The 18,823-nt window shown below is 54.6% G+C and overlaps 1 protein-coding gene across 1 annotated transcript in view; it reads left to right on the top strand.

Annotated features, from left to right (window-relative positions):
* ADAMTS16 (ADAM metallopeptidase with thrombospondin type 1 motif 16) overlaps positions 1 to 17,939 on the top strand; it is a 141,994-nt gene extending 124,055 nt beyond the window's left edge. The window contains exons 19-23 of the mRNA XM_027606029.2: positions 7,193 to 7,394; positions 7,552 to 7,746; positions 9,502 to 9,726; positions 16,240 to 16,387; positions 16,769 to 17,939. Of these exons, the coding sequence (XP_027461830.1) occupies positions 7,193 to 7,394; positions 7,552 to 7,746; positions 9,502 to 9,726; positions 16,240 to 16,387; positions 16,769 to 16,884 (886 nt within the window). The 3' untranslated portion in view covers positions 16,885 to 17,939. The remainder of the gene's footprint in view (positions 1 to 7,192; positions 7,395 to 7,551; positions 7,747 to 9,501; positions 9,727 to 16,239; positions 16,388 to 16,768) is intronic.
* The last annotated feature ends 884 nt before the right edge of the window (positions 17,940 to 18,823 follow it).

Raw genomic sequence — 18,823 nt, 5'->3', positions numbered from 1 at the left:
TCTTCTCAGCAATTTGGATGACATGTTTTATTCTCCTTCCTCGATTAGGAAAGTGGCATATCTTCAGCATAAGAAAGTTTGTCTAAAGAAAGAAGTAAATTAGATTTAGGGTCAATAAACAGGCAAGCTCATATTCATACAGCTGGCTTTTGCCTAAACTGTATAATGTCCTAACCGGCTACCCACATGTCTAAGCGTGGTGGGTGGCCTCACGGGCCCATTCTCTGAACAAGGTGGGAGGCGAACCGCCTCCCTTCAGGGTTGCCCAGAGGCAGCTTACGAGGCCCCACGATCCCCCTCCTTCCCATGACTCCGTGAGTGTCATCAGTGTCTCTCAGGACATCTTCGAGGATCTACCTTCCTCTCTCTCTGAAAGATAAGGTTTGGGGAAGGACTAGCAGTAGCTTCTCGTCCCTCATAAACCTTTGCCCTGTGGATCCTGATGGCCATGCTCTTCCATCAGAGATCTTGGCTTTTGCTCCGTCTCAGGGGAGACAAGGAGCACCTGTCCAGGGCCATCTCTAATTTAGGTTCATATAATTGAGATAGCGTCCACTTGCTTTTCTTTAGGTTATGGATAAACGTATTCCGTCATCTTTCCTTGCGGGGCATTGTTTTCCATATTCCTTCATCCCTACCCACCCCCATTTTTAGAATGTAATTCTGAACTATCTCAACAATTCTCATAAGCGTGAATATCCTAAAATGGCATACTTTCAACATCATGATCCTTTTATCACATTTTTTTACCCATGTTGGAGAATCACTTAGGGGTAATGCAACAAAACGTGTGTGTCTTTTACTGATTGGACGAAGCCCACCCACATTGTAGGGGACAGTCTGCTACTAGTTAAAAGTCTACTGACTTCAACGTTAACCTCGTCTAAAACACACCTTCACAGAATCATCTAGGATAGTGCTTGACCAAATATCTCGGTCGCATGGCCCAGCCAAGTGGCACATAAAATGAACCAGCACAGACCTGGATTCCGCCAGATGGACAGCAGAGAGCAGGTTTGCTGGACAATCAGGAGTAGATCTGGGGGGACGTGGGAGGGGCTAGAGTCAGGGAGCCAGCAGGGTTCCCCTGCCAGAAACGGGCACACACACAGGACAGCAGGGCCAAGGGAGGGACTGGGGCTCTGCGTTCCTATCTCTTGTCGCCGGGAGATGCTCTGTGAGCAGGGATTCGCGTGGGCGAGGAGCTCCCCAGGCAGGATGCAGGGGTTCTCACCAGATAGAAGAGAAGCTTTCATTCGTCCCACTGATGAAAAAAAGTAAAGCCAGGGAAGAGCACTTAAAAATACACACAATGCTGAACCTTTATTTTCACTTAAGCTCTTAAAATGTGCATCCATTTTCGGATTCTTTTATGGCCAAAAGCTCCCTGGGGCGAGGACTGCCTCTGGAAGGTCTAAGTTGATTATTTGCAATCACATGCCTATTACTGATGGTGTCCAGTTTGAGGTTTTTTTTTTTTTTTTTAGGAGAAAGGTGAAACTTGCCGCCATCAACCGAGTGCAGTTCTGTTTAATGCCTGGTCTCTCCTGAGTCATTCCAGAGGTTCGACTTAGTTTTCATAGGAACAAGCTTCTCCGTTTTTGTGTTCGTGTTTCATCGCACTACACCAAATTTAATTATATTACATAATTCCAATAACAAGTTCCCCTGGCAGAGGCTGACCCACGTGTGCAGGGGCAGCTGGTCCCGTGAGCGCTCCCGTGTCACCGGGGGAAGCAGAAGGATGGATGCTGACAACCCAGGACGGCCCGCTCAGCCGGCGTGCAGCACGGTAGGGGCGGGGGCCGGGCTGTTCCGCCAGGAGAACGGAAAGGCCCGTTGAGTGACGAGTCAGATCAGAGCAAGTAGAGAAGGGAGCTCTCCTGAGGCGGGCAGTGGCCCGGAGGCAGGGAGGAGCCCGTGCCGGCAGCATGCCTGGCGTCCGGAGAAGAGCAGAACCGATGGAGAGAGCCCCCCCGACAGAAACTCACCCGGGGGTATCCAGCCGCTTTGTCCTCCTGAGGGCAGACTGGAGGCGTGTGATGTAGGAGGTTACATTGGCCCTGCCCAGCACAGAAGCAGCTGGGGCCCCCAGTTAGGAATACGTGCACTATCACAGCCTGCCATGTCCACGTACAATCCGCGCTCCACAGAGCTGTGCCAGGACAGGAGTGGGTCCGCACTCCTGAGGGTGGGCTGTCTGGGAGCCTTGGAAGCGTATTGGTACTGGGCTCAGTTACCTTTACTTCTCAGAGCTCGTCGTCTCAAGGTTGGAAGCAGTTCCTGTCCATCCCAGCTCCTCAGTACGTTGGTTCTTCGGGGTGGTCTTTCTTGGGGAAGGAAGTTCTCCACCACTGTGCCTTCAGCATCCGGTCTGCCCCTGCTCCTTAACTCGTGACAGACGTTTTTCCTATGAAAAAGGCAGATTTTTTTCAAGCCGGCATCTGTGTATTGTTGGATGCTCATTGTTATCTTTAAAACAGGTTATTTAGGAGAAAAGTGGGGTAGACCTCAAATGCCCTCATGTGAAGACACGCCCATCTCAGCCCCCACGTCACACAGTCCCCATCCAGTTGGACCACGGCGGAAGCTGCCTTCCGCACTGAGCCCTGTGCCCTAAAGGCCGAGCCTGGAGGTGCCCACGCTCAGAGCCGCAGAGGTCGTGGCAGATGGTACAGGAAGGTCAGAGCAGCCTGCTGGACCGTGGCAGGTGCCCCACCGCGAGCCCGGGTCGGCCTTAGCGGGTGGCCGCCCCGTGGTTGCAGCTGTATTTCCATGCTGGCCTTCCCCGTGTCCCATGCTCACCGCTGCAACTAAATCCAACCTCGGGTGCCTCGTGTTTACCACGGCCGTCCCACAGGTGCTGAGGCCACGATTCCGTGTGTGTACCTTTGTGAAAGACTACTACCTAGAAGGTCAAGGGTTCTCCCTGAAAATGGAACAGCAGAGTGCTCAGTCTTGAAATTTCAAAGCGAATAACAGAAAAAAGAAACGAGAACTAAATTCTAAACTGAAGCCAGCAGTTACGTGCTTTTTGCAAGACTTCCTGATGCTAAATCCACGAGGGGCCCTGGGTGGCCTCGGGTGGGTCTTGGCCTCAGTTAAGCCGCAGGCCCCGTCCCTGCCGCGGTGGCCTGGGCGTCAGAAGGGCAGCGGTGACCCCAGGCTGCCCAAGGGCTGCTTCAAATACCCTTGCTGGGAATTTGCATTTTCAGAGGAAACCTTAAATAATCAAAACCAAAATGTTACAATTATTTTTCTAACGGAGAAGAGAAAGTCATGTTACTGAGAAGCCTCTGATGATTGGTGACAGTTGGGGATATTGAGTATTGAACACAGACTCCAGGAAAGCCTGCCGGAACTGTGGAGAGACAGCGGTGAAGTCAACGGGGAGCCTGGAGCAGGGCCAGGTAGGGGAGCCCTCGGCGGTGGCGGACCCCAGGGCCCAAGCGGCCGGGTCCTCCAGGTTCTGCCCGGCAAGCCAGCTGACTCGGTGATACCAGCCACGTGCTCCGTTCTGGTCGGCAGACTGCGGGAAAACAGAGGCCAGCGAGCCAAGTACGGCCACCGGTGAGCAACCAGGCACACCAGGCTTCTGCTCCCGGGACCCTCAGACACCAACACAGAAGCTCGAGGGGATTTTGACTCCTTCCTGAGCTGAAACCAAGACGTTTCCCCAGAGCTCTGCCTGTGAAACAAAACAGACAGTTGGCGTTTCCAGATGCCTTGTGAATGGTCTTTGTTCAGGAAGATTTCTTCATGACGTGCAGCCAAGAGAAGGGCAGAGAATGGATCAACCCAGTTGGAACAGCTTAAGATGGTGGAGACAGAAGACTTAACGAGGTGGCGTGAAAAGCCTGAGAGCAGCCAAGACGTCTTTGCAACCCCAGTGTGGACACACCAATTAGAATTTATAAGGCAGCGGGGTTGGGAGAGCAGATGTAGGAAATGGGGGGAAACAACGGAAGAGCATCCCAGAGGCTCCCGAGGCAGAGCCATGACAGCCTCGAGGCTGGAAACGGACCGTGCATACTGAGGATGCGTCACGTCCGTGGCTTCCCATGAAAGAGAAATCCCTGATCCCGTCGACACTGAAGAAGGAAAACATTTCCACAGTGGATCTAGAACAATTCCTCCAAAGCCAGCGGTTTCTGTTTAGGTGGCTAAGACTTGGAATTACATAGCTTTCTTAGAAGTACAGTAGAATCTGTTCAGGAGAAACACGTGGTATAAAATAGATGTGCGCCAGGACAGGGACACAGCGCGGGGATGGGGCCACTCCGTCCCCCTCAGCCCCCTGTCCTCCCCTCACCACCTCATTTGTCACAGCTTTCACAACAGTCCAGGTTTGGGCTCTACAGCTGTTTGGGTTCCTGCCCCCTTGAGAGCGTGAGGGAAGGTAGCAGTCGCTCTGCTCGGACCTGTTGTCAGGGACAGCGCGCCCGGAACCGGCGCAGCGTCCTGATGCCCATGGGCCTCCCGGGGCTTGGAGCCCTCGTTCCCTTCTTTACGTATTCCCATACCTTGGTCCCCGGGTATTCCCAACCGCACCCTGGTCCCCGGGTATTCCCAACCGCACCCTGGTCCACAGAGACTCTGAAAATACATTTACAAAGCTTTGCTGTGTAAGCAAAATGGTTGTTTTAGACCTTGATTTTTTTTTTACCTTCTCTTTGTTACTTGGCTACAAAAATACAATTAATTCATAAAATAATTAATAGACTTAATCTTTTAGAAGTTTTAGGTTTCTAGAAAAACTGAGCAGACTGTCCCATATTACATAGTCCCCACGGCCCCCCACACACGCACACTCAATTTACTCATTATTAGCATCTTACATTAGCATGGTACATTTGTTAAAATTAATAAACCAGTATTGATACGTTATTAACTAAAGTTCACAGGTTATTCAGTTTTTCTTAGTTTTTACATAGTGTCCTTTTTCCGTTTCAGGAACCTATCTAAGACACCACATTGTATCTGGTTGTGTCTTCTTGGGCTCGTCTTGGCTCTAACAGTTTCTCAGATTTGTTTTGTTTTGTTTTGTTGGGTTTTTTATCTTAAGTAGATTCCACGCCCAAATTGTAAAACGCCGAATTTAGAAGTTGCATGTATTGCCTGCCCTCACCTCCCTTTAAAAACAACGTGCACACGGCACGCGTGCTCAGACAGAGAGGCCCAGCCGAAGCGAACGTGAGGCGCAGCCCCCGCGGCCCTCTGGGCAGTCTCCGTCTTCCGCTCCGTGTCCCTCTCTGCACAAGTCGGGTCCTTGCTTCAGTCCTTACGGACCCTGTCCCGTTGGCACGGGCTGTTTCTGAGAGGAGTCTCGTGAACTCTCCACCAGGCGTTCTTGACTGTGGCTTGACCCAAGTGTGACTACCGAGGTACAGCGAGCGGGTGGGAGGGAGGGTCACAAAGCCAAAGGACAAAGCAGAGGACCCTTCACAAATCCTCTGTTTTACCCTAAGAATCAGGAGAAAATCATTGTTGGGTTAACTCGTACTAAGGGATGGCTGCTGAGTAGACAGAAGCCCCTCGCGGGTTCAGCCAGGGACCGAGGCTCACAGGTGCTCCCCGGACGCGGCGGCCCTGGGAAGTCCCCGCATCACGACCCACGCTGACAGGCTGGGACCGCGTGGGAGAAGCATGGCTGGCCCTCCATGCTCCTCGCTGCGCCAAAGGCACACCGTGCCACCTGAGTAACAAAGACCATGCTTCTCCTTGCCCTTCGTGTCAGATTTTCAGCACCCAGCAGCATGCACCCCTTTGCGCCCCAACGTTACCTTCAGAATTTCCAGTTTTTGCTTGAACGCCCTGAATGGGAAGACACATAAGAGTGACAGTCGTCACGTCCTCTTGGAGGCCAAATGGCTGCCGCCTGCGGGGAGCCCAGGGCCTTCTCACCACAAGAACATTTGTCCCTGCGCCACATTTCACCTCTGCCCCTCCTGCCTCCGATGACCGCCCACCCCTGAGTGTGCACCTTAGGGCCTCCTGCGATTTGTTTGTGCAAAGCCAGCTGGTGCTTGTAGGCCTTCGCAGGCTTATCTGACCCCCAACGGTGGCACCACTGGCTGAGCCTGCACGGGTCCATCCCACCTCTGTCAGCTGCCGACATGCATGTCAACAAGAAATACTTTTATACTCAGAAAATTAAAAAAAAAAAAGGTTGCTTTGAGAGAGAATATTTTCTACAGCTTCTAAAGAATTCAAAGAAAGATGACCAGACATTATGGGCCTCCCATCGGAAGTTATCACGTCTGAGGTCATCATACAAGAAACACATACATAAATAAATAGAACCTAACTGTGACCTGGCCTCTGGAGCCAGTTGCCAAGTTAGAGGATGTGCGGAAGACAGAGGGACATGCAAAAGGAAACCACAGAGAGGTAATCTGCCAACTTCAATGATCATCAAAAAGAGCTGTAGAGACTCAGCACAGTGGGCAGTATCGTTTCTGAAACCAATAAATGGAATAGAAAAAAATAAGTTAAGAACCTGTGGAGTAAAGGAGAAGAAAGACCTGCCAACCCATCACAAACAGCGACTGTAGCTGGATTCTGGATTCCCAAACAAGCAGATGAACTTCAGTTAGGACATTTATGACCCAGCTGGAGATGAAACACTGAATAATATGGTATTCATGAATAACATGATATTGAATAATATAGTATGAACTATATGATTGAATAATAATATAATAATATGCATAATATGACATTAAGGGATCATGGTCTATTTTTTAGATGTCACGGTGGTATTGTGGTTGTTTTAAAAACCAAACAATCCTCATCTTCTGGAGATGTGCGCTGAAACATGTACACATCTGGAATTTGCTTCAGCATGCCATGGGGTTGGGGACCCAAGTTGAAGATCATTGAAGTCAGGTGGCAAGGGGACACGCGGGGCCTTCCTTTTGCACATGTGTGAAATCTCCCACCTAAAAACAAGCCAGAGGACAGAACAGAACACTGTGTTGAGGGGGTCATTTCCAAGTGCAGGTGAATAAATGCAGGGGAGGGGAAAATGATCAGCAGGACAGCTAATCAAGGAGGTAGAAGCCACAGGACCGGGCAGGCTTGGACAGCAACTAGGAACAACCACGTGCCTGGGGGCTGTGGGTGGGATTAGCACCGCTGTGTCTCCAGGAGAGGAGGTGCCCCTCACCAAGGTGTCTTTGTCTCCTCCCAGTTGGTCAGTGGGCAACTGGAGCACCTGCAGCCGGACGTGCGGTGGGGGCACTCAGAGCCGGCCCGTCCAGTGCACACGACGGGCCCACTACGTGTCGGAGCGAGTGGCGGCCATCCTGTGTCCGCAGCCCGTGCCTTCCAGCCGACAGGCCTGCCACTCTCAGAGCTGCCCACCTGCCTGGAGCACCGGGCCCTGGGCAGAGGTAAGTGGGGCAGGGATACGTGGGGGGCAGCCACTGGGCCCCCTCCGGTGGATCGCAGAGCTCGGTTCTCACCGAGCCTTGCAGGGCCTGCGGCTGGAACCCCAGGCTAGGTCTGATGGACTCCTTGCTGGTGGCTGCCCCGTTTCTTCCTGAGCAGTGCTCTCGAACCTGCGGGAAGGGGTGGAGGAAGAGATCTGTGGCCTGTAAGAGCACCAACCCTTCGGCCAGGGCGCGGCTTCTGCCGGACGCCGTCTGCGGCTCAGAGCCCAAGCCCAGGACTCACGAAGTTTGTCTGCTCAAGCGCTGCCTCAAGCACAAGAAGCTGCAGTGGCTTGTGTCTGCCTGGTCCCAGGTGGGTGCTGCCGGCCCCGGGTGGGTGTCTGCCGGCCCTGGGTGGGTACGGCCAGCCCCAGGTGGTGCTGCTGGCCCGGGTGGGTGTCTGCAGGCCCTGGGTGGGTGCTCTGGGCCCCAGGTGGGTTTCTGCTGTCCTGGGTGGGTTCCTGGGTCGCAGGTGGGCGCTGCCACTCCTGGGTGGGTGCTCCGGGCCCCGGGTGAGTGCTGCCGGTCCCAGGTGGGTGTGTGCTCCAGGCCCCAAGTGGGTGCCCCAGGTCCCGGGTGGGTGTCTGCCATCTCGGGTGGGTTTCTGCTGATCCCGGGTGGGTGTCTGCCGGCCCTGGGTGGGTGCTCCGTGCCGCAGGTGGGTGCCCCGGGTCCCGGGTAGGTGTCTGCCACTCCTGGGTGGGTGCTCCAGGCCCCAGGTGGGTGTCTGCCGTCCCAGGTGGGTTTCCGGGCCCCAGGTGAGTGCTGCCGGTCCCGGGTGGGTGCTGCCAGCCCTGAGTGGGTGCTCCTGGGCTTAAATAGGTGCTCCCGGTCCTTTGTACTTGTGCCTGGTACAGACGGAACCGGGTCGCTAGCTCTCGACTGGGGCAGCCTCCCCTTACCTGGTCTCACTGCTTCTGTCTTCTCCCTCCACGCCTTCTTCCTCCGAGTCTGGTTCCCCTGTTCAGGCCACTCTCTGGGCTTCAGTCCCTGCACAGCCCTCCTCTGCTGGACATGCTCAGGGCTTTCCAATCATGACCCTCAAGCGTGTCACCCAGCAGCATCCACAAGGCCATCGCTCACTCAGTGTTGAGGCCAGGACGAGTGGGGGGCACTCATCATCCTGACAAGGGTCCGGGCCCATAGGAAGGAAGCCTGTACAATCTATGGATGGCGTCCGGGTGGAAGGTCTTCACCCTGAATATTTCACACACACGCACATGCCAGAGCTTCTGCCAGCAAGCCGCGGGGAGGAGCCTCCTGGTGCTGCCTCCTCTGCAGTGCAGGGGACGCTCAAAGCACACCCGTAAGCCTCGCATGAGTGCATGAGGCCGGAACCTGGGCTCCTCCATTTACATAATCTGGGAATCACCCACTGGGCTCGGCGTCACCCACTTGGTGAGCTCGAGGCAGCAATGCCCGAAGCCGGGACCTCTCTTCCGAGACCCTCAGAGCCCGCAGGGTGCCACAGGGTGCATTGCTCTCATATGTGCTCTGGCCGCTGTGCAGGGTTTGTCCAGGGGCAGTGTGAACCACAGCCCGGGCTCTGAGCACTCCCTGGTGGGGAAGGAATGGATTTGTGCCCCAACCATGCTTGCTCCCCTCACTTGGCTTTCTGAGGGGGGTTTGTGAGCCCTGGGTGCCCCCACCTGCCGGTGATCTGGGGACCGGCATCATGCCACAGTTGGGTGGTGCGGCTGCTTGGGGCCCCAGGGTTTGGTGTCATCTTCGGGTATTAGATTTCTGCACTCTCTAATATCAGCTGCAACCCAGCATTTTAACATTTCAGTCAAATGATAGCTTCAAAACTACTCCCTTCATGGTTTATGTTTGCCCTGCCCCTACTTATGCCCCAAAGCGCTGTGCCTTAAGATCCTCCTTTTTAAAAGATAGATATTGTAATTCCTTTTTAAAGTGCCAAGGTGTAATAAATCTCATTGAATTTTTGCACTTCTGTTAATGTTCAAGCAGATATAAGCAGTAGACAATTTAACTCTTGGATGATAGAAAAGACACAGACGCCAGCAAAGAAATATTTTTCAGTCACATCTTTTGTTTTCATTTTTAGTGCTCTGTTACGTGCGAAAGAGGAACACAGAAGAGAGTCTTAAGGTGTGCTGAAAAGCACGTTTCTGGGAAATACCGAGAGTTGGCCTCCAAGAAGTGCTTGCACCTGCCGCGGCCCGCTGTGGAGCTGGAACGCGCCTGCGCCCCATTTCCCTGCCCCAGGCACCCTCTGCACACAGCTGCAGGCCCCCCTCGAGCCAGCTGGTTTACCTCGCCCTGGTCTCAGGTAGGGTGACACTCAGTCCCCGCAGAGTGGGGGCAGAGCCTCCTGCTCTGGGAGCTGGCTGGGGCTTAGGTGGGGAACTTTCTGCAAGGGTGTACCCCCAAACCCACTAAGCCAGGTCCTGACCCCTCTCTCCAGAGTAGGTGTGGGGCCCGTGTTCCTGGGTGTGGGTGCAGCACTCCAACGCTGATCTCCAGGGCCCTTGTGCTGTGTTCTACATCGTCAAGCCAATCAAGTCTGGGAAAACATGTTTTATTTTCTGTAAAAGCTGGGCAGACGCCCCCCAGAGAAGCGTGTGAATGAGGAAGAGGTACAGGATCTGGAATAAGTCGCTGACTGTACGTTCTACTCCGGTAACCCTGAGGCCTTGCCCACGTGGGAAGGGGGTGGAGAACCCCAGATTGTCCAGGCCTGCCTGGGCTCTTCCGTGCCCCCACCCTCCTTCCGTCCACACTGCCTTCCACTCTAAGGAAGAATTCTGTTAGTGTTGTTAACCACCTCTTACCTGGCCCCGTTTCCCGCTTTGGATTCCTGGCAGTCCTCATCCTGGGGCCTGGCTCCCCTCCCTGCCCCTGCCCGTGGTTTTGCTCCTCTGGCCGTGCTCCCTGATTCCTGCCCGTCCCAGGTCCCTTCACTGTTCTTGCTCCCACTGCGTTTTCTGCTCTTTCTCGGGGTGCCCCCAGGCCGGAGGGTTGTGTGGGGCTCAGGCATCCTGAGCCCTTCCTGCTGGCCAGACCCTGAGGAGTCTGGTCTCTGCTGGTCTGCCTGGGGGAGACGGGAGCTCACCTCAGTGCGGCCCCGTGAGGAGGAGCAGAGAGCATTTTCTGACTCTCTAGTCTGTTGGCCTGGCCAGAGGAGCAGAACCACGGGCAGGAGTTCTGTCTCATTTGCACATGGCAGCCTGTCTCTGACTCTCCTCTTTGCGAAAGATGAAGGTAGAGGAGACAGAGGGAAGGAGTACGATGGGTGTGTGGTGGTGGCCAGCCTTTCTGGGTGCCCGCCCCGGCTTCTGGTTCTGTGGATCTTCAAACCTGATAGAGCGCTTGCATTTAGAAATATATGAGCCCGTCTCCCAAAAGTATTTACATGAGAAATTGTTCAGCTTAAATAATTGGAGTAGGGGGCATGTGAACTATATCCTTCTCAAGAATTTTCTGATTTAAGTAGACAAAACGTCTCAATAACTACAACATTTTCCCAAGTGGGAAACCCTTTTTGTTTTCTTGTGAGCTCATAGTCTTTTCCATGAGATGAAGCAAGGGGTGAGCGAAGAGGTGGGGTCAAGTTTTCTCTGGGGCGGAGGTCGTACTTTCTCTGTTCCTCAGGAAGTATGGGTCAGAGGCACATAGAGGTGGTTCCCGAGACATTTGTCCCTCTGTCAACAGGGACACTGAGACTCCCGAAGCTGAGGCAGCTCCCCAGACTCCGGCTGAGCCAGCGTTCAGCCCACTGTGCTTCACTTGGAGACCTTGGGAAAATTTAGAAAAACAGAGGTTTATCATCATTTCGTTTAACCCAAAACCAAAAATACATCTTGCATAGCTTTCCCCAGTCTGAAATAGTCAATGTGTTTGTCTAAGAAATCATTTTTATCATAAGCTGCCTGAAGTTCTTATCCAGCGTGACTCATCTATTACGTTCTGAGACTATACCTTTTTGGGAGTAATAACTCAAAGGGTTATGTTTGCTGTAAGCGCTGGTACTCAAGAATCCAGGTCCCTGAACTGTGGGAAATTGTGGGGCCATAATGGATGGCCTGTTCCTGGCTGAACTCTGCCCCCAGACAGGTTTATTCTTGTCACAGTCAAAAGATCATGGTTTCTATTATGTGATCTTTAGGGTTTCTATTGATTTAAATGGCTTTGCTCATCACATTTCATTGCGGGTTGCCTGGTAGGTCTGACTTAAATCATTTTGGTCATTTGGGCTTAGCGTCAGGTGGTTCACACGCTAATTTGGTCTGGGAATGGCTTACTTGGGAACACCTGTTGGACTGTCTGATTCTACGTGACGTAGATGGGAGTGTGTCCTCGGTGCGGGAGTGTGGGGGCTCTGGATTGTTCTGGGGGTTCTTCACCAGGACCATGCCCCCCTGACCTGGAAACCCAGAGGCTCTGAGGGGCAAAGAGCCATGTTGTTGATGATCAATATGGCAGCTGTGACAAGAGTCAGATTAAAGTTGTATCAAAGTCACACACATGCCCACGGGCACATACGTACACAAGCAATGGGCATCTGTGCACACGGGCATGTACCCACATGGGCACGCACACACACACGGGCATGCACCCACACAGGCATGCACACACCAGGGCATGCACACACATGGGCACACACACACACACACAGGCATGCACACACATGGGTGCACACACACACACACGGGCATGCACCCACACAGGCATGCACACACCAGGGCACGCACACACATGGGCGCGCGCGCACACACACACACACACAGACACACACACACGGGCATGTACCCACACAGGCATGCACACACCAGGGCATGAACACACATGGGCGCGCACACACACACAGGCATGCACACACATGGGCATGCACACACGGGTGCGCACACACACACACACACACGGGCATGTACCCACACAGGCATGCACACACATGGGCCCACACACACACACACACACACACACACACAGAACACACAGGCTTCCTCACCCTTCTGTCCAGTTGCTTGTCCACCTCTAAGAATTTGCTGCTGATCTGCTATCTTCATCTTGTAGTTACGGGTGGACAAAGGGAGACAAGAACCTTCTTGCTGACATTGCTGCATAAGGCCATAGCACATGCCACCCGAGTCGAGGGAGTTTCTATTTGTAAACCATTAAATTTGTACAAAAACTCCCAGCTACGTTTATGTTTATTTAGAGCAGAGGTTGTAATGATGACACCCTTGAGGGCTGTAGTCTCTCATCCTGACCTGAGACCTTGGGCTCTGGGACAGTGAGGAGCGCTCCGGTGGGGAGCAGCTGCAGACTTGGAGAGAGAGCACCCCGCCCCCCAGGCCCCAGGAAGGAGACGAAAAGGGAGAAGCATTCATGGGCCTCCCTGGAGGGGAGAGATGTCATCACAGTGGGACAAGGAACGTATGAGACCTCTGACTCTCAGGAATAAAAGTGGATTTGTTTACTAGCTGTTCCTGAGTTCGGGAGCTGAGCCCGCCCTGCAAGAAGCCCTTGGCACTCCTGAGTCCCGTGAATGGGGAGGGGGGGGAGTTTGCCTTTGAATAAAGCCAGCCAGACCATCAGCTAGGAGCTACAGAGCGGCAGGCATCCCCAGCCTTTTGCCGTCGGGGCCATGACACACAGTCATCCCTGTAATTTAAAACGAACCCAGAGGCAGACATTATTTTAAAAAATGTAACTCTTTGGATTTCTGATAATGACTAAGAGTGATGATCAGTTTTCCCCAGTTATCTATTCAGAGCAAATTTAGCGCCTCTGGTGCAGGATGTCCAACAAAACACAGGAATCATTCCTGAAACAGAAGAAATCCAAAAGGGAGAGGGTTTTCAGGATTTCAGTGTTCTGGAAAATGTGCGCTTAGTAGATCACTGCTCAGACCCCTGGGGAGTCTGAGACTGACACACCCACAGGGGTCGACTCCGAGGGTGTCAGCATGGAGGGCTCCCAGGAGGTGCCGTCACATTCGACAAGGTTGTTGAATCCTGGGATGGTGAGAAGACCCAATTTGCTGACCTCGGGGTGGGGGGACCCTCCCCCTGGACCACAGCTGATCCCCCTAGTTGGGTAGTCTTGGAAAGGGCCCTGCCTCAGCTGTGCATGGCCTCAGGCCTTGGGTGAGGGAGGCAGGCTTGTGGAGTTGAAGGAGAGAGGCAAAGGAGGGGCCCAAGGACCTGGAAGAGGCTGGTGTTCGTGGAGGGAGCAGCCCTTGGATGCTCTTCAGAGGGTGATGTTCCTGCTTCACCTTCTGCACCCCTGCAGGGGGGGCTGGAACTGCCTCACTGCCCCCTCAGCGGAAAGACCCAGAATTGCCCACCGGCAGGCCGTCCTTTACCCCTGGCGAGCGTGGGCCTCAGCAGGAGACACAGACAGTAAAGAACACGTTTGCAAATGTTGCCGAGCTCCAGCGGTGGCCCTACCAGGGCTGAAGGCGAGAAGTGGCCCCCCTAGAGGAGGAGTAAACCCGGTCCTCCCTTGTCTGCAGCAGGGACCCCAGGCAGAAGTAAGCAGGTGGCAGTCCACGAGGCTGCCAGGTGACAGTGACCGGCCAGGCCGCACAGGGGAAGTCTTGGCCCCTTTATGAGATGGCCGGCTCACCTGATTGCACACTGGCTCTGTGCACACTCTAGTCAGACTTAGATGTATCCGGACTTGGCTCTGAAAACTAAAAGACGAGAGGAAAAGGTATTTCCCGACGCATTTCTAGTCAGCTAGAGTCGTTCTGCAAGCGTGGCCCGGCCTCCAGCTCAAGTGCTGTGCGTAGAAATGCAGGATCTCAGGTTCCACCCGGGCTGCCGAAGCTCCAGGTTTGGGGTGGGTCCGGCGGGTGGCTGGCCTGCACATCGGCTTCGAGGGCCGCTGACCTGGGCTGGAGCTAGCAGCCTCGGGGCCTGGACGGATGGCCCTGGCACTCATCCCCGCATGTAGGTCGAGGCACAAGGGCAGGTCCCCATCTCTGCAGCACACTGCCCCCTGCGTGCTGCCATGCACAGGAAGAATTACCTAAAATGCTCACGTTAAACCCCATCAAGTTGAAGAAGACGCGTCAGCTTTGACTTCCAGATCCAATCCTGGAGTCTCTCTTCACAAAGCATGAAGGATAGTGGTTTGAGTAGGGACAGGAAATCCCGGAGACGGGCGACCCCCTTACGTCCAGGACTCGGCATCCAGTGCCTAGATCGGTGCCTGGTGCGTGGGAGGGGGTGATTCTGGTTGTGAATAAATGAGTCTATGACAAAAAGAATCAGATCACTTCCTCATGATTTTAAGTGGTGCCAAATGTTGGCTAGATCTCTTGTGTTCAATTGAGACACGTCCTTAGCAAGACTGGACTTCGGCCCCGGCTGCGGCCAATGCCAGAAGCTCCACCGATGGCAGAGAGGTCGTGGACGCATACAGATGCAGATGTGACGCAGCGAAGCCGTGAGCCCCAGGCCAGTGCAGACGGTGTTCCTCAAGCTCTTGGCGGGGCCACGGCTGGGAGGGGCTCAGAGGGCCAAGCGCCAAGCCCGAACGTGCTGCAGGGGCCCACTCAGAGAGAGGCAGTAGGTAGTGGGCAACATGGGGCTCCATCGTGGATGAGGCTGCTGATTCCGACGCCAGACGCGGATCTGCCCACACCGTTCTATTTTTTTCTGATTGCTACAGTCATATATTGAACCTGAGTTATTGACGACTTTCGCTGAAGTTGGTCTTGAAGAGAAAGGGGTGGTGGGCCTCACGGAAACGCTCCAGACCCACGTGCATATCAGCGGGAGCCCTGCGTCTTCACGTCCGGGGCCCTGCTCCCAGCAGGTCCTGGGAAAGAAGCAGGAGGGCAGCGGGCTTCTCCCTTGCAGGCTGACCTCAGCTGTGCAAAGCCAGCCCCGGGGCGGGCTAACTGCACTTGCTCGAATGGGGGTCTGGCGTGCCGTCTTGTACGTTTTGGCAGCCAGCCTGTGCCGTGGATGTGCCGGTTCCGCACAGATCTATCCTTGCATTTTACAGGATTTAGCGTCCCCAGCATGCACCAGACTTCTGCAATGTTATCTGACCCCCTCTTCCTGCAGGTGCTCCTTAATTGCCTACATTCTCGACATTTTTGAAGGAGGAGGCTTTTTGGAGCACAATTTACATAAATCAGTGAAGCCTTCAAGTAACTCTCCGGACAGATTCACTGCTCGCTGGTTTGGGTTCCTCCGTCTCTCTGGGCACCTGCCCCCCGATGTCTTGCCCGGATGGACCCGTGCACATAGTCTGTAGGCTGTGAGCCTGGCAGCTGGGGGAGAATGACCTAGCCGTGCAGCCCCTTCATGCCCTGGCTCCAGTGTGCTAGATTGCCTTAGAGTGCCAGGGCCCATGTGTTTCAGAGCCATGCCCAGGGAGGATGCCAGCGAACCCAGGCTGCTGGTGTTGCCACCTCCAGGCAGGCATCCAGAGTCTGGGAACTTGGGGTCTAGAAGGGACTTCGTTTCATCGTGCCTCTGTGGGAGTTGGTTTGTCAAGATTTTCCCCGGCGAGAGTCCCGGAAAAGGTGCCTGGGTGATGGCCTTCCATGAAGGGCATTGTTTCCGGTGCCAGCCGCAGAGCCCGGGTAGACCCGGGGAAGGATCCTGGTACCCTCAGATGTGCTCGTTTCCCTGTGTTCGGCAGACATGGACCACTCAAAAGCATGTTAGACCTCCAGTACTTAACCCCCTCTGTCCACACCTGGGATTCATCCTGAATCTGGTCCGCTTCCCCACAATCACTGAGGAGTCTGGGTGGAGGGGAGGAGAGGGTGCCCCGGGTCCCGGGGGCCCCGGATGACCACTGTGCATGTTTTTCCCAGTGCACGGCCAGCTGTGGGGGCGGCGTGCAGACCAGGGCTGTGCAGTGCCTGGCGGGGGGCCGGCCGGCCTTGGGCTGCTTCGTGCACCAGAAACCCACCGCCTCCCTGGCCTGCAACACCCACTTCTGCCCCATCGCAGAGAAGAAAGGTGAGTGCCTGGAGCCCCTCGGCTTGGCCTTGGCATCCCAGGGTGGGGCTGTCACATGTCTGGAGCAATACCTTAGTGGGCCCGAGGAAGTGGGGTGCCCGCGGTTAGGGAGCCCTGGCGTTGGAGTCTCTGTCTCTTTCAGAGAACGTGCAACTGAAGTTCGGTGGCAGGAGGTTGGACCGTCGTTCCCGGCGTCACTAAGTGGGCAGGTGCTGCACAGAAGGGAGGACAGAACGTCCTAAGGGATGTTCCAAGGAGGGTCTTGTGGAAACAGCCCCTCGCACGAGGCTGCATCTTCCCTGAAGGGCTGCCCTCCGCAGCCTTGGAGCCATACGCCCCGCCGCCCGGGACCCCAGCTAACACGGCGTCTGTGCTTTTCAGATGGCGTCTGCAGAGACCACTTCCCCTGGTGCTCTCTGGTGCCCCAGCACGGGATGTGCAGTCACCAGTTCTATGGGGATCGCTGCTGCCAGACGTGCTCCACCTCCAACCTGTGAGGCCGGGTGGCCCTGCCCCGGGCGAGAGTAGGGGTGCTGTGCCTTAAGCCCAAATCAGCTGTGCGGTGTACATCGGAACGTGGCCAGGAGGATGCAGGCTGGGAGAAGAAGAGCTGTGTCTGGCTCTCTGATGGGAGTGTGTGAGTGTGTGCGCGTGTCTGTGTGTGTGAGTGTGTGCAAGTCGTGGGTCTGAAGGCATGCCTGGGCACGCATGTGCACACATGTTCAGGTGAAGCATGGAGGCAGGCGGGAGGGCCCACTCTGCAGACCCCGAGTCATGCTCATCACTTGTACTTCAGCTGAATCAAGTCAAAAGACAGAAGGAGCCGAACTTGCTAAACGCTAAATATGTGGTGCTTTGGAGAAGAAGGAAAGGCCATGACATTAGGAACGTGTACAAAAGATCTCCGGCTACGTACGCCGGCCTCCCTCCCAGCTCGAGGCCCTGCCCCAGGTCTGGACTAGCCAGCCTCCCTCTGGAGAAGGAGCTGGGTGGGACAGCTCCCGCAGGTTTCCCCACGGCCCCCTCTTCCCACCCCAGGAGCCCCGTTTCTCTCTGCTGGGACAAGAGCCGGGGGGCCCCTTGAAGGGACGCCTGCCCTGCCGCGATGGGGGGGACCCTGGACTCCGGACTCTGTGTCCCGATTGGAGACTTTGCCTCTGGAAACGGGAAACACAAAGTCCTGCTATGGTGCTTCGGTCCCTTTCAGACTCACGGGCAGGGGGAGAGAACTTTTATAGCCTACGTGTTATCCTTCTCTGTTACTGACAAACGAGCGTTTCTACTCCAACCTGTTCCTTAATGCTTCTCTCTGAAATGACAGAATCACAGGTTATACCAGAATCAGAGAGCGACCAGCTACGCTGTGCCCCTGCTGTCCTGATGAGTCGCTGGCTGTCCTGCGTGGGCGGATGTCCGCGGACGTGGGGACCCTCAGAACCCCATGCTTCCTTTGTGTGCGTTGTGCTGTTTTTGAACTTTTTTTCCATGAATTTTGGTTGTTTTGTAAGATCCATTCAGAAAGAAGGCCAGCATTTCCGCATGAAGCTGCACACAGGCCCCTGGCACCCCGCGCAGTGTTGGTACTGCTCTGCATTGTCCTTCCTACCATGTGGCTCCATTCCGAATGGGCACCTGGATATTTATATTTGCTGAAGTTTTATAATAAATTTTATATTGTACCACTTGCTTCTGACCTGCTCTGATTCCTCACGAGTTTTGCGCCTGAGATCCGGGGGCTGGCATGGAGGCGGGGAACTGGTCCAGGGACAGAGTTGGGGCTGGAACAGGTCAGAGGATGAAGTGCCCCTAAAGGAGGAGGCTACAGGGAAGACAGCAGGTGACCGGGATGGAGGTGGCCAGTGTTGGGGTGGGCAGGACTCTCTGGCCACCCAGCCTGGGGACCGAGGTTTTTGCAGCTTCCATTGGAACCTGAGCAGGGACGGCTTCCCTGGGCAGTGCCACAGCTAACTCAAGGGCGACCCCTGACCCTGTGATTCCTGCTTCATTAGACAGGGTTCTCTACAGAAACAGAAAGAACAGGTGTCCCATGGAGAGAGAAGGGAGCTTTATTTTAGAGATCTGGCTCACATGATTATGGGGGCTGGCTAATCCAAATTCTGCAGGGCAGAAAGCAGGCAAGTGGGCAGGGTTTCTGCATCGCAGCCTTGAGGCCAAAAGCCTTCTTCTCAGGAACACCCCAGTCTTTGCTCTTAAGGCCTTCAACTGATTGGGTGAGGCCCAGCCACATTATGGCGGATCATCAGCTTTATTCAAAGTCTACTAATTTAACCAGTAAATGTCAATCACATATAAAATACATCTTCATAGCAACATCGAGTCTAGTGTTTGGCCAAGCAGGTGGGAACCGTAGCTGAGCATGTCACTGGGTGGCATCATCCATCACACCACTCCCCTTGGCCTGGATTAAAACAGCCC

The sequence above is a fragment of the Zalophus californianus genome, chromosome 5 (assembly GCF_009762305.2).
Source record: "Zalophus californianus isolate mZalCal1 chromosome 5, mZalCal1.pri.v2, whole genome shotgun sequence".
Taxonomy (NCBI): domain Eukaryota; kingdom Metazoa; phylum Chordata; class Mammalia; order Carnivora; family Otariidae; genus Zalophus; species Zalophus californianus.
This window is presented reverse-complemented; position numbering and strand designations above follow the sequence as displayed.